At 47.5% G+C, this 25,099-nt stretch overlaps 1 protein-coding gene across 5 annotated transcripts in view; it reads left to right on the top strand.

Annotated features, from left to right (window-relative positions):
* ATP2B4 (ATPase plasma membrane Ca2+ transporting 4) overlaps nucleotides 1-25,099 on the top strand; it is an 803,527-nt gene that overhangs the window by 647,253 nt on the left and 131,175 nt on the right. For all 5 annotated transcript variants that reach the window (XM_069633088.1, XM_069633085.1, XM_069633084.1 and 2 more), the window contains 2 exons: nucleotides 13,992-14,079; nucleotides 14,753-14,859. In XM_069633088.1, coding sequence (XP_069489189.1) covers nucleotides 13,992-14,079; nucleotides 14,753-14,859 — 195 coding nt within the window. The remainder of the gene's footprint in view (nucleotides 1-13,991; nucleotides 14,080-14,752; nucleotides 14,860-25,099) is intronic.

The raw sequence follows: 25,099 nt of genomic DNA, 5'->3' as shown, positions 1-25,099 counted from the left end.
TGGTCGTCCGCACATACCTTCACAAGATTTTACAACCTGGATTCCTACTCTAGTCAAGAGACTAGGTTTGGCAAAGCCATATTACATTTGGTTCATTCCTAAAAGGAAACATGGCTTTTTACTCCCACCTCCAATTACACACCACTGCTATGGGGGTCTATCAAAGATAAGGAATACATAGGAGGACACAATCCCTTCGAAGAACAAGTTACTTCTTACCTTGTAGCGTTCTTTCGATGGAATGTTCCTCCGACGTATTCCTTATCGCCCCCCCCCATCCATCCCCGCAGTAATACTTCCCTTCTGGTTGCAGCTTACGCTCCTTTAAGGTCAATAACCAATTCATGTAAAACAACTGTTAACGTCAAAACGGAACTTAGCAACAGACGCTGCGCAAGTCTATTTATACGCGTGGTGACGTCGGCGCCGATACGGAGGCCGTCGAGGGACGTCGACGCGCAGCACCCTCTACTGAAAAAAAATGTCCGAGGCTAGCAAGCTGGGAGATGATCTATCAAAGATAAGGAATACGTCGGAGGAACATCCCATCGAAAGAACGTTACAAGGTAAGAAGTAACTTGTTCTTCTCTTAGATTAAGCAGAAGCCGAAACATATGCAAGTGCCAAGTATTGGACAATCAAGAGTGCAGAAAGCACAAGTAAGATGGAGCAACCAAGTTTCCAGGGGAAAAGAGGAGTAATTGCACCAAGCATAATTAAATCAACTAGCAGTAAATAACAGCTCGAAATAGACAAATTTGTGATTTACTGACATGTGGTGCAGGACTCGAAAACAAGGTATATTCATTAAGCCTCAGACGAAGCTAATGGTTTACCCTGAATCCCATAAAAATCCCAGAGAAGAAAACAGTCAACAAGGTCAACTACAAAGAAGCCTTGGCTCATGGTCTTACTGATGAGAGATGGTAGGCTAATAGACAAATGTGGGCAGTGGTCTGATGTTATTCTCTGCACCTGGGTTTCATTCTGTTCACATGCTGCTAGCGAGCCGAATGTCCAAGGTTGGGAGAGTATGCCAACCGATCATGAGTGGCAATGTAGCGGCAATCTATACAGTGTTGCAATGATATGATATGGTATTTATAACTCGCCTATACAGAAGTGTTTCAAGGCGCGACGAGGCAAGGGAGGGGGAACAAAGGGAAGACAGACAGCGATCCTACTAGGCCAGGTGACATTCAGATCGCACAAGTGCATGGGAAGGGGAAAGGGAAAAGTGCGGGGGGGGGGAGGGGTGGGAAGTGCAGTACAAGGGATAGTACAATAAAATAAGATAAATAAAACGGCCAGCAGGTGGCAGTGTATGGAAAGTGCAGAACATAAGTGCTGGTAGCGGGGCTGTAAGGATACAGAGAAACAGTCCCCAAGTGCAGGGGATTGCCAGGGAGGCAGTACATGTGGGCAACTGGCGGGCCTGGGCCCGGGCCCAAGATCAGAAGGGAGGCCAGGCATACAGTGCAGTATCTGTCAGGAAAATCAACAGGGGAGAGGGGGAGTGAAAGCAGAAGTAAAGAGGAAGGTTTTGAGGTGCTTCCGGAACCGGAGATGGTTCTCCTCAAGTTTCAGGGAGGCAGGAAGGCTGTTCCAGAGGGAGGCCCCTGCCGAAGAGAGAGATCTACCACCAACTCGTTGTTTGGGGGAAGCGACTGACCTTGAGGGAGTTGGAGCAGGAAGAGCGAAGAGGTCGAGAAGGAAGATATTTAGGAAGAGAGAGTTGAAGGATTTTCGGCCCCTAGTCCCAGAAGGCCTTGTGGACAATGCATAGGGTTTTGAAGTTAATCCTTGCAGCCACTGGGAGCCAGTGCAGAGATATCAGTCCTGGAGAGATCCGATCCCTGGGCTTGAGGCCAAGGACAAGTCCTGCAGTCCTGTTCTGGATAAGTTGCAGAGGGCGGAGAGTAGAGGCCGGCCGATTTAGATAGAGGCTGTTACAATAGTCCAGCTTAGAGAGAACCAGGGCTCTGGAGACAGTGAGCTTCTGATGGAAGGAGAGGAAAGGAAGAATACCTGTGAGGAGGTGCAGCTGGTAAAGAGACTTCTTAGAGACATCAGAGATGTGAGGAGGGAAGGAGATTGTGGAATCGAAGATGACCCGAGATTTTTAGCCATGCAGGTGGGAGCGAGAAGAGAGCCAAGAGAGGCTGGCCAGAGAGCTGCAGCCTTACTGGCATTAAGGCAGAGGTCATTGGCGGCACACCACTCCTAGATGGCAGGCAGACAGTCAGAGATGAGGGAAGGAGAGGCGGAGGCCGAGGGTAGCCTGAAAATGAGTAGAGTATCGTCCGCATAGCACTGAAAGTTGGGGCAGAGAGCGGCAATGCGGTGGGCAAGGAGTGCCAGGTATTGGTTGAACAACCAGGAAGAGAGGTTAGATCCCTGGGGGGCACCACAGGTAGAGACAAAGATATAGGAGAGGAAAGACCCAAGTTGGACCTGGGAGGGTCGGTCAGAGAGGAAGGAAGTCAGCCACGCCAGAGCCTGACCAGTGATACCCAGGTTATTACGTAGACGGTTGAGCAGGATGGCATGGTTGACAGTGTCAAAGACAGAGGAGAGATCAAGTAATATGAGAACACAAGGGGTGTTAGAGTCAAGGTTGGAGAGCAGGTCTTCACGGATTTTCAGAAGAGCAGTTTCCGTGCTTCTGGCAGCTCTGAAGCCAGACTGATGGTCATGAAGACAACCAACAGATTCAGTGTGGAGATTGAGCTGGGAGATTGCCAGTTTCTCCAGGAGCTTGAGAAGAGGGTGCACATGGGAGTCCTTCAGGGGGGATGGGAAGACTCCAGTGGTGAAGGAGTGATTGCAGAAATCAGCCAGGGCAGGAGCCAGGGAGTTGATGTGGTCCTTGATAGTTTTGGAGGAACAGGGGGTGAACCTGTTTCGACGACACTTTCATAGATCGGACTTGTCTAGAAACCTTGTCTAAGGAGAACAGGGGAAAGACAGAGAAGGAGGGAGGTGAGGTGGCTGCAGAGAGGCCAGGGGAGGAGCAGAGAGTGGGAGGAGGCAGGGGATAGGAGGAGAGAGAGAGGACAGGATGTCCTGAGTTTTAGAGATGAAGTGAGAAGTCAGTGCCTTACAGAGGGTCTGGGAGGGGACAGGGGAGGTAGAGACTGCAGCAGGATTGGCCAGTTCCTTGCAGATTTGAGAGTTCGACCGAGTTGTTTGATGCCACAGAGATGCGGGCTTGGATATGGGCTCTCTTCTTGGTTTGGACAGAGAGCCGGTATTGTCTTTGGAGCAGGCGGCAGGCCAGTTTGTCACAGGATGTACACGAAGCACGCCATTTCCTCTCGGCCACCCTGCACTTGCGTTTTTTGGGTGACGAGGTCTGAGTCGTACCATGAGTTGCACTTGGCTTTGGACTTCAGGTGGATTCTCATGACAGGGGCAAGGATATTGAGAGTATCAGATATAGCAGAGTGGAGCATGGAGAGGGCTGTGTCAGGGTGAGAGTCAGCCAAAGGGGGAGGAGGAGGTGAGAAGGTGGCGGCGAAAGCCTCAACTGACACGCACTTCATGGGTCGGATGACCCAGAAGGTGGGTGGCAGTGCTGGAGGCGGCTTGGCCCGGAGGGGATGGTAGGGAGGGTGAGGTGGGAGGAGAGGAGAAAGTGATTGCTCCAGGAGAGAGGAGTGGAGAGAGGGACAGAGAGGGGAAGGTCTGAGGAGATCAGGACATCTAGAGTGTGTCCTGCAGAATGAATTGGGCCAGATGGGAGAATAGTGAGTGAGAGAGAGTCGCAATGGTCGCAAAAGAGTCCAGAGGGAGGACAGGAGGCATCCAGGTGGATGTTGAAGTCTCCAAGAAGGAGGAGTTGAGTGGTTGAGGCCAGGAGTGAGGAGGAGAGGTCTGCCCACTCAGAGAGGAAGGAGGAGATCTGACCAGGTGGCCGATAAATGATAGCCACAGTAAGGGAATGGCTAGGGGGGAGAGAGAGCCTGCAGATGAGGAATTCAAAGGAGGAATAGACCTGCGTGGGAGTGACAGAGGCAGGAATTCACTCAGGGAAGATCAGGGCAACACCACCTCCAGGGCGGTTGGGCCTAGGCGCGGAGAGGATGTTGTAGCCATGAGGTAGGAGCATGTCAAAGCTAGTGACAGAACTGGCCGTAAACAATGTCTCGGTGAGACCGAGGACATCGAGGTCAAGTTCTTCCAGGAGGCAGCAGATATCAGAGGAGTGTTTGACAGCAGAGCGAGAGTTTAGAGTGGCAATATGCAGAAGGTTGCTATCCTTGAAGGACTTCTGAGGAGGGGTACAGCTCAGAGGTACGTCCTTCGGAGGTGCAGAAGGAAGGATCCCGAGAGGGGGCAGAGAGAGAAGGTGAAGGCAAGGTAGCCAAGCTGGAGGCAGAAGAGGGAGGCGAGGTAGCCACAGAAAGGGAGGATGGGACAGCAGGAGAAGAAAGGAAATTGATGAGGCGCGGAAAGCTTCGATCAAAGAGGTGAAGTTATGCCTGAGGGCCTTGGACCAAGACGGTCCCATTCAAATAAACATTAATGATGACCTTAGAGGTATGGAAGGGGGCCAGAAGGGCGTCCCAACGGGTGCCACCATTAATGGGAGAAAGGGGAGAGCACAGAGGCCATATGAAGGGTTCATTGTTCTGGTGAAGGAAAGACAGAGGATGTCGGTGAGAGTTTCCTTATAGGAGGCAATGGTCTAGGTGTCGGTGATAGGGAAGCCTGGGTTGGAGACCAGGATGTCCTTTTTAAACTTCTTCCTACCAGATTTGGTGAGGAGGGCAGGATAATCAATAGAGAAGCAGTTGGAGAAGTTAGGAGAGACAGAGAGCACCATAGAGTAGGTTGGAAGGAGAGAGGTGAAGGTACTGGAGGGGACGCTAGAGTCGGCAAGCCGGGAGTGAGAGGCAGGGCATAGAGCAGTGTGCCAGGATGCCAGCACTCAGACTTACATACCTAAAGGCAGGTGAAATCCCACTTAGGTTTGAGAGTCCTGAATAGAGGGAGAAAGGCCTAGGTTTCACAGAGCAATTTTTTTAATACGTTGACGGTGCTTTTTTAAAAACAGGTGAAATCCCACCTAGGTTTGAGAGTCCTGAATAGAGGGAAAAAGGCTTAGGTTTCACAGAGCAATTTTTTTAATACGGTGACAGTGCTTTTTTAAAAACAGGTGAAATCCCACCTAGGTTTGAGAGTCCTGAATAGAGGGAGAAAGGCCTAGGTTTCAAAGAGCAATTTTAGGTTTTTTTTAAATACGGTGACAGTGCTTTTTAAAAACAGGTGAAATCAATAGCCAATCCACTGTGTTATTTTTCATAATCAGTATTATACATGTTTCGAGGCGTGCCTACTAGATAAGGAGCAGCCAGTCATGTTATTAACACATATATACTATAAGTATATATGCTCCCCTAACCAATCCCTCCCCTCGATAGGTTTTACTGTTTGCCATGTAGGATGATGTCATAGCTGACGTCCATCAAAGTATAAAGTTCTTTGTGTAAGAAAAAAGTAACCAAGCGTGTGTGAGCTGCATTTTGTGTGGTCACCAGGTTTCCCTTCTTTATTTGAGCAGACAATAAAGTAGATCATTGCCATATTCTTCGAGTCTGTCTGGTTATTGGACTCAGAGGTAATTTACTATGGTAATTCCATCCTGCGCATGAGATAACTTTCAAGGTGCTGCTGCACAATGTGACTGCTCTGCCCCTGAGTGTGCGACTGTCCAACTTGCTGGTGTACACCTTTCCTACTCCTGGGCGTGTGATTTCCCCCCTCAATGTAAACTTGTTCCCCTAAGAGTGTGGGTGATCTGTCTACCCCCCACATAAGCGACTACCCTTGCGTAAGCGACTACCCCACCCACCCCCATGTGGCTATTGCCCCTCTGCCACTGGCCTGGGCATGTGCACACCCCCCAACCCTGAATGTGTTTGAGCCTGTTCCCCCGCGCCCCTGTCTGTGTGTCTGGGCTTGATGATACCCCTCCTCATCTGTATGAGCCTGATTGTCCCCTTTTCCCTCGCTAAGTGCCTGAGCCTCCCAAACCACATGTGCTTGAGCCTAATTTCTTCACCCCACTTTGGGGACTTGTTAATGTTAAAGGTTTTTATACCGCGCACAGGTGCCACTTGCCATTGTCCCTCAGCGCTCTGGCGGTTCTGTGCAAAAAAGAAGGGTTACATTAGTGGGAGGAGCAGGAGAAATAGTAAGGGAGCTTTGATGTACTTTTGGCAGCTTCTGTTTTGGATGTACCGTTCACTGAGCTTGGGTGCGAGATTCCTGAGGCGGACGTCATGTGGTGTTGTGCAAGGTTGTGTGTGATATGTCTTGTTACAGTGTTGTGAATTGTATGCGATTTGCTGTGCTGAGGCGCTCTGGTTGTTTTAGTGCAGTATGTGAGAGGTGCATGCAGAGGGTTGATTGTTAGTAACAGTTTGTAACAGTTTGGGTTGTTGGTGGCCGTGGCTGATCTTCAGCTTTTCAGGTTTATTAGTTATATCCTCGATACCTCTGTTGTATCAGTAAAGTTGCCTATGGGTGAAGGGTTCTTGCGCTACTTTGCTGCACTGCCTGTTGCCTGAATTCTGAGTGCAGTCCCTATTTCTGACAAGATGCCCATTCCTGGCCCAGCGAGTGATCAGCCGGGCATGGAGTTCTTTAACTTGTTTGCCTTGGGGGTTTAAGTTCTAGTAGGACCGTGGTTAGTGTTGGGTCCAGTTCCCTCTTGTTGCCCTTATTCATGGCATGCCTGGGGGTGACCCTCCCTTTCCCATCCCTGGATTTTCCTTGGCCTACTTCCTTGGCCCTATCATTTTTGGCTGATCACCCTCTCTTTTTCCGGAGCTCTATGTTGGCCAGGGAGGTGTGGGGTGCTTCTTTTTCCGGTCCTATCCTCAATATTGTTTTTCTTGGTTACTTCTCTTTTTTCCCGTGCTTGGTTGATTGTGAGGTGTGCGTTCGTCATTCAGTCAGCTTTGTTGTGTTCAGAGTTGAAGAGACAGGGTTTCAGCAGTTTCCTGAATATTGTATGATCCTCCATGGAATTTCTCTCGGAATGGAGTTCCATAGATTCGCGACTAAGCAGGAGAATGCTGAGCCGTCCATTGTTTGCTTCCAATACCATTTGGGTTCAAGCAAGACGGTTGTTGTTGCAGGATCTCCGGTTTCTACCTGGTTTGTAGATGAAGAATTTCTTTGGATAAAGTCTGCTCCCTGGCTGTGTATTGCTCTGTGCATTATGCACAGGGCTTTGAAGGAGATTCTCTTTTGACTGGGAGCCAATATAGCATCCTGAGCGCTGGTGTGATGTGATCTATTCTGCTGAGTTTGAGGAGTAGTCCGGCTGCCGCATTTTGTATTAGTTGTAGTTTTCTCATGAGGTATTCTGGCATTCTGAGGTATATGCTGTTAGCATATTCAATCCTGGACATAATGAGGGATATGATGGCCAGTGTTTTGTGCGTTAAGGAGAGAAATGGTAGGATCTTTTTTATCATTTGTAGGAGGAAGAAGCATTTTCAGATTATTGACTGCACCAGTCTTGTCCTCGTGGCAATAGTTAACCCACAGACACAGAGTTTCACAGCGACAGTTATTCAAATAAACACTTGTACACAAGGTTTCTTGATTAAACAATTATTAATGTAAATATCAGTCAGTTATCTAAGCCTTCAGAAGGGAGCAACACATGTAATACTTTAAAATATACTTCAAGACACACACTTAGTTTCTCTGAATCAGGTTATACTGATTGGGGATGGAACACAGACGCTTCCTACACCCTCAGGTGACTTAAATAGCCAGGACACTGGACATTGATTTATCATTGGCACATTCAGAGCAATACTGAGTTTGGTGCAAAAGATTAAATAGAGGAATAAAACAAAGGTTAACCCGTCATTCAGATACTGGTAAGTACTTTTAAAACCCTCCAATGCACAGTAAACTAACCCTTTCCTGGGGGAAAGGCAAAGGCACCAAGTCAGAGGTAGAAAAGTCACTCAGGGTGCCATGACAGCCAATATTGAGTGAACAATGTCTTGGGGAGCGCTGAAGATCATCTTGCAGGTGAGTAAAAGTCTTGCACAATGTTTTTAGAAACGTTTGTAGAAATAGAATCACAGAAGGGCCACAAGCTATTCAGGCTTGTGAGGGGCAGAGCTGCAAGCAACTGGGCAAAAGGACAACCGTGACACGTCTCAACTGAGACCAGCAGGCTACACTACAATAGGTATGTCCTCTTAGGTTTACAGTACCTTTGGTTAAGGTTTACAGTACCTTTGGTTAGAATAAAACTGCTTCCAGTTGCACTTTGGTTCCTGTGTAGGTCTGCAGATCCTTTGTTCCTTGGCCTCAGTCGTGGGGACAAGAGGGAGGACGTCTGGGGACTCCTGCACTACGAAGGGAAAGTCAGTGTCAGCAATGGGCAAACTTCAGATCAACTGCACTTTGCGGTTTCAGCTCCTCGCGTGTCTCGCAAATAGCACCACCACGGTTCCTGGCTGTCGAGATGGGCTTTCCTTGCATCTGGGGTCCAGCACTCTGAGGTGGCTCAGGCTCGGTCAGTCCTGCTTCCTGGGAGTCCGGAGGATCTTCCTAGAGCACTTGGCCAACTTAAAAAATTAGACACTCTATTCTGGTGTTCCTCTCCCTGATGATTGGTTCCTGCAGCAGCAGTGGAAGTAAAGCCAGCTCCGGGAGGATGTCCAGACGAGTACGCTTTGGGTTCATTGGTCCCACCAACCCAAGGGGAGAAGTCGTCCTTTAGCCGGGCTTCTCTAGTCGAGACGAATTTGAAGTTTCAGCACAGCAGCAGGGCTTCAACGGCGAACCAACGGTCCAGGAGTTTCAGCAGTCATCTCTTCTAGTTCTTCTTCGGATTCCTTTGTTCCAGTGGTCGATTCTGCCTTCAGAGCCAAAAACCTCGCCTTTTATGCAGGTTTCTCCCATTCATTTGCAGCCTAGTTGTCACTCACACAGCAGGGTGGCTGTCCTTCAAGGACAGGAAGCCGGCCAATCACCTTTTGGGTGCATTCCTGTCTCCTAGGAGATTAAGTACAGGAAGTTTCCGGCACCTCCCTTACTTCCTGCCCCTGCCAGACACACTGGAGCCAGAGGCGGGCTTCAGCAGTGAAACCCGCCAAAGACAAAAAGAACAAAGGGACCAAACCTGGCTTGGCGTGCAGAGTAAATCTCAAGAAGGACCATTCCAACAAGAAATGGCGAAAAAAGAAAACCAGGGCCAATTTGACAAAATTGGCACCCATGGGTGCTTTACTGGGGCTGCAATTGCAGCTTGCAGTAAAAACACAAAATGGTAGTAAAAAGTCAACACAAAAATGTTTCTTGAGAAACTAGACAAAGGGCATACTTATACTCTATTGTAAGATAGGGTGTGCTGGGTCTAGAAAGTTACAATGTAAGTAAAGTCAATTTCACTTTACTGCTCTTGGAAGCAGTAGTTTAACCAAGAGAAGGTATTTAAACCTTTGGGAAATCTAAAAGACTTCCCTGTGTCATTGCACTAAAGGTGCCGTATGGCACAATGTAAAAGGATGATGCCTATGGAGTTTGTCAGACCCCAAAACCAAAAGAAACCAAGATATCAGAGTAAAGAAAAATACATGAGAGAGTGGGGAAAATGGTCTCTCTCTCCAGGATTTAACTTTAAAAGTCCTTAAGCCCAGCAAAAGTGCTGGGGGGTCTCTAAGGTAGAAGAGAATTAGCACATTTCTGAGAATTCTTCCTAACACATTCACTTGGGGTTCAAGCGTTCACTCGTTACCCATAAGGATTCCAAGGTTTTTTGCAGTTTTGGATAGTCAGTTGGTTTCCCAGCACTATTGGCCATGGTATGTGCTGGTCGTTCCCTCGTTCTTCCGGTGTAATCATGATTTCAGTTATGTCAGGATTTATTAAGTTCATTCACCCTGGGCTTGGTCAGACCACCACTGCATCTCCTTTACCATTCAAGACAGCTTGCCTCCAAAATCCAATGTCATCTTAGCCCCGCAAGTCTTGTCTAGAAATATTCGGAACATCACTGCAGATAGTCTTCCATTACTACTACCCATCACCAACCCGGCTAATGGTTCAGACAAGGACCCTTCTATGCTCGTGAACTTGTACAACCATACCTTACTACAGGCTTTAAACAAAATCGCTCCGTTAAAAATAAGAAAAGCCAAACCTATAGCCCTTCTAAACAAATGATTTTCCGCTGATTTAAAAACCTTACGCAGTGTCAAAAGATCCACTGAAGCCCTTTGGAAAAAAAACTACCCTCTGACCTAAACAAGTAAAAGTTCACAGCTGCGGCCTCCCTATACAAATCCGCCATCTTAAATACCAAAAGAGAGACTTGCAACGTTAGAATCCAAAACGCTAAATCATGTCTTTTAACTTGTTGCACATTCTGAATCTTGCACCAAAAATGCCACATGGTGTATTCCAAAATCCAAAAAGCCTCACTGGACAAAATAGCTCTGTCACAATCCAAAATATAAGCCAAAAAGCAAAGTTCGACCTGAGCAACAATCTCAGCGAGCCACACATCCTACCGCCCAATTCTCCCCGGAATCCACCAAGGAGGTAAAAGATATCATAGCCAGCTTTAAACTCTCTAAATGTCAGGGGGACATCTGCCCAGCGACTATCAAAAAGGAAGGAGCAAAGGATTTTGCGCTGTTAATCAGTTCCCCGATCAACGCATCCTTTCAATCCTGCACAGTCCCAAACAATCATGCCTCTTCTAAAAAAAAAATGAACCTGGACCCAAATATCACTACCAATTACAGACCCATAACAGTTCCATTTCTCCTGAAAATCCTGGACCGAGCAGCATGTCTCCAAATCCAAAAGCACCTGGAGGACAACAACAGTCTCGGCCTCGGCCAATCTGGATTCAGACCTAGGCATGGCACTGAAACTGCCCTCCTCGATCTGAAAATCGAAATGGATGAATCTAAAGGTAAAGGCAAACTGGCCATCCTCCTGCTGCTGGACCTCTCGGCCGCTTTTGATTTAGTCGACCACAATGTACTCACCAAACAACTAACCTCAGCGGCCTCCTTCTCCCCAAACGGTGCTGCATGGATCAATCCTTCTTAGCAAACAGGAATATGAGAGTCTTCGCACCCGCGACCTCAGCCAAACCAGTACCTATCTCCTGCTGAGTCCCACAAGGCTCCTGTGTATCCCCCACCTTATACAACATCTTTACGAAGCTCCTGTTCGACCACCTAGACGTCTTGGGTGTCACCTGCACTAATTATGCAGATAAAACCCAAATCCTCATCACGCTTACGGGCTGCTACGATAAAGATTCCGAAATGATCAACAAGATCTATCGACACATTCAGGCATAGATGGCCAACCACAGCCTATGCCTGAAAGATAAGACCAAGCTTCTTCTCATAGGCTCGCAGCCCCATCTAAACAAGCTAGACACCCTTTACAAATCCTTCACCATTGATTGGAACATCATGAAAGTCTCTAGTGAGGTCAAAACTCTAGGCATTTACCTGGATTCCACCCTCTCCCTCACTAAGCAAGTCAACGCAACTGCATCAGCTACCGCATACACTTCTAAACTGATTAACGCCTGCAAACCATTTCTCTTTTACAGTTGCTGCATTATCCTAGCCAGAGCCCTGATTCTCTCCAAGTTAGACTGTTGTAACACCTTATACATAGGCTCCAACCAACGGAATTTGAACAAATTACAAGCGCTCCAAAATAATGCACTCTGATCTGCCCTCAATATCCCTTGCACCAACTATGTCTCAGCAATTAGACGCGATTTACAGTGGCTCCCAGTGCGAGATCTCATTTCATACTCTAGTATTCACGCACAAATGCCTGCATAACACCGCACGTAAATACCTGGTTGACAAATTCACCAGGAACCAATCTACTAGACCCACTAGGTCTAAGTACCTACATTGTCTCAACATTCCTAAATACAAATTAGAAAAATGCGGTGGATCTAGCTTCCCGGTTCTAGCAGCTAAACTCTGGAACTCTATGCCCACAGCACTCCAAGCTGGACCATCCTTTTGGACCTTCAGAAAAGAAGCAAAAGATTGGCTCTTCGCTCACGCCATGTGATATAGTGCCTTGTCATGTAACACTGTTATTTCTACATGTATCATATTAACTGTATTATTATCGCTCTTTGCATCATACTAATTATATCTTAACCCACATTGTACAAACTGTACCTGTCTAGTTGACTGACTTGATTTGTAACACAAGTCTAACGCTTTTTGCTTTTGTTTCTGTAACCGCTGCCTATTGATTAAGCTTAAGCGCACAGATACCTCATGGTTAGGTGCGCTCTGTGAATAAATAAAGCAAACTAATTAATGTTCATCCATTGGTAGAGCTCCTTGAGACACTCTCCTAGGGGTGCGTTCTCATCTTATATGTCCCTGAATTTGAAGATGATTTGTGTATCGTCTGCGTAGTTGAAGCATGTTAGTCCATGCCTTTTGATGAGGTTGATTATCCATGTCATGTAGATGTTGAAAAGAAGCGGGGATAGTAAAGAGCCTTGTGGTTCTCCACAGGAGAAACCCTGTGGTGTGGATTTGAAACGCTTTAACCAGATTGTTTCTGTCCTTCCCGCGAGGAATAATTGAAACCAGATCAGTGCTGCGTCAGTGAGCCCTATTTCTTTGATGCGATTTATTAGGATGTTGTGGTTGACTGTGACGAAGACAGCTGAGAGATCGAGTAATATCAGCGCTGATTCCATGTTGGAATCTGCATTCTTCTTTAGGTCATCTCATATTGAGACTAGTGCTGTTTCAGTGCCTCTCAGAGGTCTGAATACTACTTGCACCGATCAAGGAGTTGGTTATTTTCAACGTGCTCCAGTAGTTGTTCGTAGACATAGTTCTTTAGTATTTTTGCTGGTAAGGGATTTTGGAGATTGGTCTGGTGTTTTCCGAGGTCTTCCACATCGCCCGTTGTGTCCTCGAGTAGAGGTTTGATGTAGGCCGTTTTGAAAGCTCTTTGTACTTTCCCTGTTGAAAGGGATTGATTGAAGAGGTTTAGGTAGTATTCCGCTGCTGTGTCCTGTGTGATGATAGAGTATAGATGTCTGGAGGACAGGGGTCCATCAGAGAACCTGCCTTGTTGCTCTTTTTCACCAAACTTAGAAGTTTTTCTCTCGACATCTGTTGGAAGCAGTACATTTTGTTAGCTGGTCCTGGGCTTGGTGGTAGCTGGTGGGTTGCATGGTCGATTGGTCTGCTTTGTATGATTCGGTGTATGCTGGTGATTTTGTTCTTTTTGAGGGTTGGTGGTTTTTTGATCTGCTCGTTAGTGTTTTTTTGCTTTTAGAATTTGGGATTTGTAGTAGGTATTTTATTCTTTTTTCTTTGTCACGTTTGTTCCTCCATTCTTGTTCTAGTTTTCTGTTAATTGTTTTTATCGCTTTTAGGTGGGGTGTGTACCATTTTGCCACTGCTTTTTTTTTTTCTTGATGGGACAACACGTTTTTCTGGGCAGATGGCATTTATTGTTTCTGCAATCCATTCCTGGATTAGGTTTGCTTTTTCATTTGTCTTTTGCATCCAATGATGTGGTCGCTGGCTTTGAGATTTCTAGTCGCTTCTCAAAGATATTGTTCTTGATGGTTCTCCAGTTTTTCTTTCAAATAGGTGGGCATTCTTCAATTTTTTTTGGTGGCTTTGATGGTATTTGGATCACGAATGGGATAATGAAGTGGTTGCTCCATAGTATTTGGATGGGTGGTGATGTTGTGACCAGGTTTTTATTGGCAAAGATTGCATATAGAGTGTGTCCTGCTGTGTGTAATAATCATCCTGGTGCATGGTCTTGATCACCCTGCCAGCCTCCTACCCCCACGTGCCATCTAGATTCCCTTTGCGCACGCTCATTGTGTGCTCCGGACTACCTTGAAATCTAGTTTTGAGCTCCAGACCAGCACCTTCCCCCTGCTTTGGTTTAATTATTCACATGTGTTGCAGGTGGAGCAGGACAAGCTGGATAAAGTGTGGCCTAGTCTGCGTGTGCTCGCCCGCTCCTCGCCCACTGACAAGCACACTCTAGTGAAAGGTAAGGAGCGTGAGTCGATGGTTACAGACCGCACTTTCACTCTGTGTCACCTCCACCCTACTGCAGTAAAAGCGCAGGCCCACAGCATGTGATTTGCAAGGCAGAACCTTACAGGGGAAGCAGCAATATGTTTAAAAACCCTGCCCTCCCCCGAGCCTATGTGATGCCCCTATTTGTGTTATCGTCTCCTTTTCTGAGTCTGCACATTAGCCCCAGTAAGTCTAGTGATCTGCCTCTTATTGTGCCCTGAAAACCTGGCACATGTACAGCGGCGGTGTACATTCTGCTTTTCTTTGTAATGTGCTTATCCGGTCTGATTATTATTTAGCAGCAGCTCATCTGTGCCAAGTGTCTGCTTCCTCTGTGTTCAGAAGTCCTCTCCTAGCAAAAGTGAAACCAGTGTGGGCAAGGAGTTGCCTTCATGTGTCTTGCTTCTTTGCCAAAGGGTGTGGGAGAAGAGAGCTGCTATGGTTCTGGCTTCTCTGCTAGCATGCCACGTCTTCAGGGAGGGTTTGGTTGCGCGTTTTTACCATCAGCAAAGCTGATTTGCTTTTGTGAATGGTTATGGCTGTTTTCTTTGCTTGGCTCTCCCTTTTTAGGATGTAGGACTAAATAGCGGTGCATTCTGTACTGGTACTGATTGGCCAGTGTAACTCTTGTTCCTGTGTTGCAGGAATCATTGACAGCACTGTGGGGGAGACTCGGCAGGTGGTGGCAGTCACTGGCGATGGAACCAATGATGGACCAGCACTGAAGAAGGCAGATGTTGGATTTGCTATGGTACGTCACTTTCCCCTTTGAGTCAGAGGAGGCTCATCCATTATAGGAGCACTCTGTGCATGCCTTTATTGCTGCATGCATCTGCCGCATGTACGTATCTTAATCAAATGACATCAATTAAGCAAGTGTCAGAGTAAGGAAGGCAGCACACTCAAAATCCATATGGCGTGTTGTGATGACTACTGTCATCCGCTCCTGCTCTGACTTAGAGAGCAGCATCGACTCAAGGAGACTGAGCTATTCCCCTGCCTTCCGGGAAGGGCACCCTTTATAATTCTTGGCTGCTGTTTTCTTACTTGAATTTGGACAACTTTTAAAAACACTCCATGGTTGTGGGCATTTTTGGGTTCAGTGGTTACAGCACCTCATTGAAACCTCATCAAATTCTTTTGGGGATATATGAGAAGCCATAATCCTATGCTCCAACCCTTTTCCTCCAGAATTGTCATTTATTCCCTTGTGAGGAAAGGACTAGGGCATGATGGGTGGCAGGCGTATGAGCCCACACCTAGTACTAATAGTGCTTCGCGAATGCTCCCTTCCCCAAATGTCACTCCTTTTCTCTGCACTAATAGGTAAGGAGTGTGACAAATCAATTTCCGGGCACCAGAGGTCCAGGGATGAATATCAGTTTCTAAACCATCAATCAGCCCCACACCTCTAGTACACAGAAGGGATCCTAATAGATTGGAAGCACAAGCAAATTATAAACCTCCTTGTCCAATTTTGGTAACGTGGACAGAATGGCAGGCTCATCTCCTAAAGGTTGTGGATCGTTGGTTAGTTGCAGCACAGTGAAAATACAATTGTTACCCAATGATAAAAGGGACTGTCCAGTCAAGGTTGTATACAAATATCTACTTTATTATTATCACAGCAGACAGTTCTAGCACACTACAAAATACAACCCACCCTTTAAATTAATGCAGAGGACAGACAGTTTGAAAGACGGAAAATGGTTTTATTTTAAATTTTATTGTGCACTTGTAAGGCACTTATACAGCAAGTAAATTGTATTTCAAAGCACCTACAGGGAGGGAACATGGGATTGAAAAACAATTAAAACACAGAAGGATAAAGACAGACCTACTAGGCCTTGTGAGTCTTCAGAACGTGCAAGTGTGCAGAGAGAGGAGGTGGGGGCGGCACTGAGGGGAGGCACTCGGAGCCCGAGCTCGTGAATGAGCAGCAGATGCAAGTGCCCATTGGAGGAAGTGCTAGGGAGAGGTTGACTGTCAATTGATATGTAAGTGCTGGGGAGTGGCAGCTGCCAATAAATAGGTAAGTGCAGACCTATGGTGACATAGGACAGTGGGTTCCAAAGCAAGTGTTGGGAGGGGGCAGAGACTGAATGTGATTGGGTGTGGGAGGCCAGGACCCAGAAGGACACATAAAGGCCCTGGTCACCAATCTCAGCAATTGTGGGATTAGCAATGGAGGGAGGAAGGGAAGGAGGAGGTGAAAAGGAAAGTCTTGAGGAGCTTCCGGAATTTGAGGAGATCCGGCTCAAGACGCAGCGTAAGGGGGAGGCTGTTGCAAAGGAGGGAGCCAGCACTGGAAAGAGATCGGCCACCAGCCCTCTTTTCAGTGAAACGCTCGACACACAGAGAGTTGGTGCCAGACGTAAAGATCTAGAGGGAGAGTTTCTTCCTTAATTCTCTCTCTATTATTGTACTGTTCTGTTCTTATTGGTCTTCCTGCCACCCGTCTAGCTCCCCTTAAATCTAGTTTCAATTCCTTTATCCATCTCTTGTATTCCCTATCTATTTGTGACTTAATTTCCCATTTCTTGGCCTCTCTCCGATGGCTACCTTTTCATTCTCAGCTTAAATTCAATTTTCTCTGCATCGTATTTAAATCTCTTTATGGAGTTGCTCCTATCTACCTTGCCTCTCTTGTTTCCTTATATGTCCCCTCTCATACTCTTCAGTTCCCAAACCCACTTTCTTTTAGCTGTGCCTCGTCCCCCATGTGCTTCCTCGTTTCTGTTCTTTTTCTCTTCTGGCTGCTCTTTACTAGAATGCTCTCCTTCTCTTCCTCTGGTCTATTCATTCTTACTCCACCTTCCGTTCTGTCCTCAAGACCTTCTTACTTCTGCCTTAATTGGTCTGTGAGTTCTACTGTAATGTATATTATTTTATTGTATCCACCTGCTCATTTTTATTGTAAAATTGCTTTTGTACGGTGCGTTGGCGTAAGGCACTAGATGCATAACAAATAAAATAAAATGATACAAAATAGCTTCAGTCCATCCTCATGGCAACATGCCAGGTTCATATAAATATATATTTCTGAGGCTTGTGGAATCTGCTTGGATCACATGCTGTGCATAGGCCGACATCTAGTGGAAGCTGCGGAGTATTACAGTTTGTTTTTCGAAACTCGAAAATGGGCGTCAACACAGGGCGTGCCAGTAATACTATCCCTAGTGTGACGTCCACTGTACCCAAGATCCCTCACGCGTCTAGGATCCTCAGATTGTTTTTTTCCGCCATACTGATCGGAAGCATCTTGCGGAGTCCCTTGGCCTTAGCCATACTTTTGCTAAAATTATAAAATAATAATCGTTGACATCCTTCCCCACCCCAACGTCGAACTTCGACACTCGACGCCGGCTGGAGAAGAAATCGACTGTCGGCTGCTGCATGACGGATTTGGGCCTCGGAAGGCCGCTGGCCTCGGCCCGGGCCTGGTAGGCCGCTGGCCTCGGCCCTGCAAGTAGGGAGAGTGGGGGGGTGGTACATACTCTACACTCTTGGTATATAGGTACACCTTATATATTTCCTACACTTAACAGCTGCCTCAAGGTCCGTATGGAGGGTACCCCTTTTCAATTCTGCCCTAAGTGCAACCGCAAATACCCTTGGGTCGACAGGCACGCCACGTGCAATCTCTGCTTGCCGAGGGACCACCCCGAAGCAAACTGCAGAGCGTGTAGTAGGTTTAAACCTAAGACACTTAAGGACCGTTCGGCGAAGCGTTGGGCCCACCATGCCAGGCAGGCAGCCATGGCAGCGGAGGGTGCCTTCAGCGATGGCAGCGACGCCTTACTTTCGGACGGCGAGGGCATTACGGCGTCGAAAGACAGCCGAGCGCAGGTCCCCGACCTCGGAAGGTCGTCCGGCAGGGCGACTATGGGGAAGATCCCCGGCGACGCAAGCGCTTCACATACTACACACACTAAACACACTAAGTCCAACCGAGACTCAACGACTTCGAGTTCTCGGAAAGAGGCACAGACAGAACGGTCCGACTCGGTATCCTCTGGGCGCTCTCGGTCGAGATCGCCGCATGACGCCAGGCAATCATCCACTCTTGCCAATAGTGCCTCGCTCCCTAGGCTAACAGAAGTTCGTTCGTCGGGAGACGAAGACGACTTCCACCCCCAGGCCGCGCTCCAGGAGGCGGAGCCCGCAATTAAAACCAGCGAGGCCCCACGCTCGAAGGACAGGGACACCTCTCCCGATCCTCGACGCCAGGCGTCGAAGAACTCCGAAGCCACTAAGGGACAGGGAAAACATTTTTCTACGCACGGGGAGGAGGGAAAACAGCAGAAGAAACTACCTGTACATTCTTCCACACCTGTGAGACACTCCAACCCCCCTAAACAGACAGACAAGCTCAGGTCTGCTGATAGGTCCACAACCAGCAAAGCTACTCAGGATAAATCCCATAGACTTGCTGAGAAAGTCATTCCCAGTTCCAAAAGATGGTCCAGTGAAGACATAGATAGGGTCATGTCAAGAATGTCTTCCTTGGCTGATTTTTATGATAAAAATCCTGAACATTTCTTCTCGTATAATCCACAAGGGGCCACACCCTCAGGCTCTACTGATCCTATCCCCCCGAGTAAGAAGGCCCGGTTTGAAACCCCGATGAGGTCTGAACCCTTCGAGGTACAACCCTACGCAACACCATACTCTCGGTATCAAGGAGAGGGTTCCTTTGGTGGAGACCAAGAGTTTGAGATGATAGAGGAGCAAACCGGGACGGGATACTATGGGGATGATGAGGACCAGGAAGAAGAGGATGACCCAGAAACATACAGAGTAGATTCCCTGGTAGAGAACGAAGCCCCGGTGACCGACTCCCCGGTCGATAATCAGCCCCTCCTAAATGAGGTTCTCGCTCGCGCAGCAGAACATTTTCACATTGACACCCACGGTGTACAGGAGGAAAGGGACTTCGCAGAAGAGTTAGTGGGAGAAAGGAGGCCGGTTGCCCAGACCATCCCTATCCTTAAATCCATTCAGCGAAGAATAGATCCGTCCCTGGTGAACCCAAACCTCACCAGAGCAGTCAATCCCAGGGTTGAAAAACTTTTCAGGGCAGCTCAGTCTGACCCTCTCTATATAAGAGGCCATCTGAAGCCAGACTCCCTAGTTGTTACCAACACTCGTAAGAGGGCTGGAACACCCTTGTCTTCGTCAGAAGCTCCTCCCGACAAGGAGAGCAAAAAACTATACGGGTTTGGCAGGAAGGTAGCCTCAACGTCCGCCTATCAAGCAAGGATTGCTAACTCCACCACCCTGTTGGCCAGCTACAACTGCCATCAGTGGGAAGAAGTCGCGGCTCTCATAGCCTCTGCTCCTGAACCGTTAAAGGGCCAATTAGCTCGGATTTCCGCAGAGGGTAGAGCCGTGTCTGGTTGCATTTTGAAAGCAACCTTCGACGCCGCGGACAACGCAGGCAGATTGATAGCAGAAGGTACTGTTATCAAGAGACATGCGTGGTTACGGCAGTCTGGTTTTAAGGCAGAAACTCAGGCATCATTGTTAGACAAACCGGTGGAAGCCGATCTGTTGTTTGGGAAGGCGGTCGAAGACGCACTGAAAAATGCCAAGGACGAATACGAGACACTCAAATCCCTTGGCCAGTTAACCAACAAACCCCCCAACCAGAGAGGGAATAGTAAATTTTGTCGCCCACGCGGCCAAAATTCCCAGAGAGGATCTAACTATTCCCAGGGGCAGGGTACACAGTGGAACAACAACCAACAGTCTACCCAGGGTTACGGCAGAGGTAATAGGAGAGGTCGTGGTAAAGGCAGAGGCAGCCCCAGCAAGGGAGGCGGCACGCCTCCACCAAAGCAGTGACGCTCGGTTCACGGTCCCTTCTCACGCAACCCCAGTAGGGGGGACGCATTTCCAATTTCACCCAGGCTTGGGAAGGGATCACATCAGACAGATGGGTGCTGTCAACAGTATCCACAGGGTACTGTATAGAACTACTGCAGCGTCCCCGGAACCATCCTCCACGACAAAAAGTACACTCCCTAGAACATCAGAAGATTCTCCTCGAGGAGATCGCCATTCTTCTACAAAAGGACGCAATAGAACTCGTCCCGGGACACCAGGTAAACAAGGGTATTTATTCAACTTACTTCCTTGTGCCAAAGAAAGACTTGACAATGCGCCCAGTATTAGACTTACGGCCTTCCAACAAGTATGTCAAGCCCCAAAAATTTCGTATGACCACGCTACAAGAGGTAGGATTACATGGCAACCTTGGATATGAAAGATGCTTATTTTCATATTTCCATGTTCCCAGCGCACAGAAAGTACTTGCGCTTCAAGGTGGACAGTCGCCACTACCAATTCAAGGTACTGCCCTTCGGGATAGCTTCAGCACCAAGGGTATTCACCAAGGTACTGGCGGTGGAGGCTGCACACCTACTCAGGGAGGCAATCCCAGTGTACCCTTATCTGGACGACTGGCTCATAACGGGGGAAACCCCAGGAATTTGCAGGACAAACATTCAAAGGACTATCGATCTCCTCCACAATTTAGGCTTCTCAATCAACGAGAAGAAGTCAAGCCTGGTGCCAAGCACCTCAAAACAATTCCTAGGAGCAATCCTGGATACCCAGGAGGGGTTGACCTTTCCTTCAGAAGAAAGAATTCGGAATATACTACTGCAAATTCCGCATTATCAGTCCGGTCAACAAATAACGGTACGCAAAGCAATGCGGTTACTGGGCATGATGGCGTCATGCATTTACCTGGTCCCCCACGCGCGCCTGCACATGCGTCCCATGCAGGAATGGTTGGCGAAACAGTGGTCTCAGGCAAGAGGTCAGTGGGACGATCTAGTGGTCGTTTCGCCAACACTGGTACAAAGCCTCCACTGGTGGACAAGAGAGAATCTCGCAAAGGGGAAACCCTTTTACGATCCCGAAGTACAGGCAGTAGTCACTACAGATGCATGCCTGATGGGGTGGGGAGCTCACCATCTCCACCAGACAGCACAGGGTCTCTGGTCTCACTCAGTGGCCAAGAACCATATCAACCTGCTAGAGCTTCTACTAGAGGCATTGGGGCCACTCTGGCTTTCATTGCAAATGTTCCCCTTGACACCATTTGCAAAGCAGCTACTTGGAGCTCTATTCACACTTTTACTCAGCATTACTGCATTGACACCCATTCCAAGGCAGATACACAAGTGGGACAAGCGGTTCTAAGACACTTATTTCCTCATGACCCTTCTCACATCCCACCTCCTTCTTCTGGTACTGCTCGCTAATCTATGCACAGCATGTGATCTAAGCAGATTCCACAAGCCTCAGAAGGGATACATTACTCACCGTAATCGTATTTCTGATGCTTGTATCTGCTTAGATTCACATGCGACCCACCCTTCCTCCCCTCCGAGAGAAGGCGCATGATTGCTTGTAGTCTTACCTTTCTGTCCATCTGCTTGGATTATCTGTACTCACGCTACTCCTCATGCTACCTCATGTCAGAAAAAATACAATCTGAGGATCCTAGACGCGTGAGGGATCTTGGGTACAGTGGACGTCACACTAGGGATAGTATTACTGGCACGCCCCGTGTCGACGCCCATTTTCGAGTTTCGAAAAACAAACTGTAATACTCTGCAGCTTCCACTAGATGTCAGCCTATGCACAGCATGTGAATCTAAGCAGATACAAGCATCAGAAATACGATTACGGTGAGTAATGTATCCCATATATATCTCTCTCTCTCTCTCTTTTGAGGTGGGGTCTGATATAACATATGTAATAAATGCCCCAGGGCAACCCAAAGAGAGGGTACCTAACTCTCATGTCTGGGGTCAGCAAGATATATTTGCATGAAAAAGAGAGGGGAAAAGGAAACTTTGAAAACAGATACTCCAGGTGACTGTCTCCTATTTGTCCCCAAAGCTCAGTCTTGAAAGATTGGACCCAGTAGCCTAAACATAAAAAACACAATAACATGATATAAATCTAAAACCATTATTAGTAAAAACCCACTGAAAAGAACTCAATACAAAAATCATAAAACATACAAATGTGCCTATTATAAATTTGATTTTTTTTTGTCCTATTGTGTTACAAAGTGTTTTAGGTGTCTTTTTGATTAGGGTTTTGTTGTATGTTTTATTATTTTTGTATTGATTTGTTTTCATTGGGTTTTTACTAATAATTGTTTTAGATTTTATATCCTGTTTGGGTCAAATATGAATTGGTAATAACATTGTTCTCCAGCCTGAGGCCTGGCATGGATTCACATGCTCATGAATATACCCAGTTGTCAGGCTGGGAATCCTCTGTAAAAGAAAAAGCAGTTTCAATTTCACTTTAAAACTGTATTTTCCGAATGGATTGTGTCCTCTCACGTATTCCTTATCTCTGATATTTCCATATCCGGCTTGCTGCTTCGGGATAATTTTTTCACTAGAGGGCGCTGCGCGTCGATGACTGTCGAGTTGATGTCCCTCAGAGGCATCAGTCTCGTCGTTGACGTCATCTTGGGTATAAATAGTCGTGCGCAGCGTCCGTTGCTCAGTTCCGTTTTTCCGTGTTTCGGAAACATAACGCTCGGTTCTTCGAGTTTTTGTGAGTAAATCTTCAATACTTTGATCGAGATGGCCTCTTCATCGGCTCCATTTACGCCCCAATCTGGCTTAAAAAAATGCCGAGATTGGTGGGCAAAGATGTCCTTGACTGATCCTCACAGGGTCTGTTTATGGTGCCTTGGGGCAGAACATCCATGTTCGGAGTGCAAGGAGTGCTTATCGATGACGGTGAAAGCCTTGAGGGAGCGCAGAGGGAAGTTGGAGAGGGGTAGGCCTAATCCATTAACCCGACCAATTTCACCTCAGAAGAGTTGAGACCGCCGTCTACCTTGGCGTAAAAAACACTCCCGTTCTAGATCTCAGAGCAGATCGCATCACTCATCCGCTTCGAGGCACAATATAGAAAGGCGTGATAGATCGCCTTCAACCTCATCCTCCAGTTCACTGGAGAAAGTTACATGTCCTACTAAGAACAGCTTCCCGGCTCAGTGGGAGGATTTTCGTAAAAAATGTTAAATGTGTTTGAGAACGCGGCCTTTCCTCCCTCGGAGACACTAGAGGCGATACCTCAGGTGAAAAATGGGGGTACAAAAGCTGGAAGTCATTGACCTCGGCAAAGCATACTCCTCGAGAGCGTGAGAAACCCTCGAGTAGAGAAAAAGGCTCTACGACGCACAAGACGTTATCATCGAGCGCTACATCATCGGCGACTCCATCGATGGAGAGGTTATCGATGCCACTCAAGTCGACACCTTCGACACCAATCAGTGCAATACCCTTGACGACTCCTTCGAAGACGTCGAAGCCACAATCGATTCCATCGATGACCTCAAGGCCAATTTCGATTCCATCAACAACCTCAAGGCCAATCTCGATTCCATCAACAACCTCAAGGCCAATCTCGATGTCATTGAGGCCAATGACGTCTAGATCAACAGTTACAAGTATATCTCCACCTGTAGTGACTGCTATTGCTCCCTCTTCACTAGAAAAAGGTTATACACCTCTGCCATGCTCAGATTACTTTAGAGCCTTATCCTCAATTTATGAGGAGGCAAAGGATTCCGATGCAGAAAGACCCTTCAGTCTAGAGTGTATGAGGCCTCCCATACCAGAAGAACTGATCCCAGAAGAGGTCAGATTAAAAGACCTACAAGAATCTTTGCAGGAAACAAGTGGAATTGATACCTCCCCAGAGGTAGATTTTAGTAAACCCGAACCAGGGGACCATGCAGAAAGTAATTACAGGTCATTAATGAACAGGGTGATGGAATACATGGGGTGGTCTAGGCCCACACCTACATATGAACAAGATGACCTCGCGGACATACTTGATCAGGGATCACAAGAAGACCCTATCTTATCCTTTCATAAAGCCTTACAAAAGAAGGTGTCTACAAACTGGCAAACGCCAGAGGCGATCCCTACAGTCAGCAAGAAACTGACAGCAAAATATAGGGCATCAAGTGCAGATCCCCTATACTTGTCAAAACACCCGACCCCAGAAAGCTTAGTTGTTCAAGCTGCAACTTCATCAGGTAAACAAACTGCATACCCTACAATCCCACAGGATCGTGATGATAAAAGGTTTGATGCCATGGCCAAGAAAGTTTTCTCGGCATGCAGCATGGCCCTAAAGTCTGCCAATGCCACATGCACGCTGGCAAAATGTAGCCACACCCTTTGGGAGTGTGCTTCAGTGGCGGCTGACCCTCTCCCTCAAGGGGAGTAAAGGGACGGTTTCTTGAACATTATCAAGGACGGGAAGGACGCTATGTGCGAGTCCCTCCAAACCGGTCTCAACTCTGTTGACATCATCAGCAGAGCCTTGGAGGCTAGTACCACAATCCACAGATTTGCATGGTTGAGAAAGTATGGCTTTGCTCCTGACATACAGTCCAGACGTCTGAATATGCCCTTTGATGGCACCCATCTCTTTGGTAAAAAATCTGATGACAGTTTGGAGAAGTTGCAAACTTCCAAGGCCGCAGCCGAATTCCTTGGAGCTGCGATAAGACAAACTCCAAACCGCCCCACAGGTGCGCCCTGGAGTGGCCGGTCGTTTCGTTATTATTCCGCATTCGGAAAAAAGCGGACAGCCAGCTCAAAGAGACCAAAGACGATTTACCCATGGTGGACGGGGCAAAGGTACTAAAGCCACAGCAGCAGCAGCTACCTTACCCTCAGCCTCTGCGTCAGCTGCCTCAAAACCTCTCTGAGGTCTTATATCACATGACAGCAGGAGGAGGCAGGTTAACTCAACATCTGACAGGTCAGGCTATTAATTCAGATGCTTGGGCATTGGAGACAATTTCCCAAGGTTACTGCCTGCCTTTTCTATGCACACCTCAGTCATCATCCGGGGAAAAACTCTTTGAAGCTTCCAGACCCGCTCCTTATGCAGAAGATTCTAGACCTGCTAGAGAAAGGTGCCATAGA

This window comes from Ambystoma mexicanum, chromosome 13 (assembly GCF_040938575.1).
Source record: "Ambystoma mexicanum isolate Mex_15411 chromosome 13, UKY_AmexF1_1, whole genome shotgun sequence".
In the NCBI taxonomy this organism is placed as follows: Eukaryota; Metazoa; Chordata; class Amphibia; order Caudata; family Ambystomatidae; genus Ambystoma; species Ambystoma mexicanum.
This window is presented reverse-complemented; position numbering and strand designations above follow the sequence as displayed.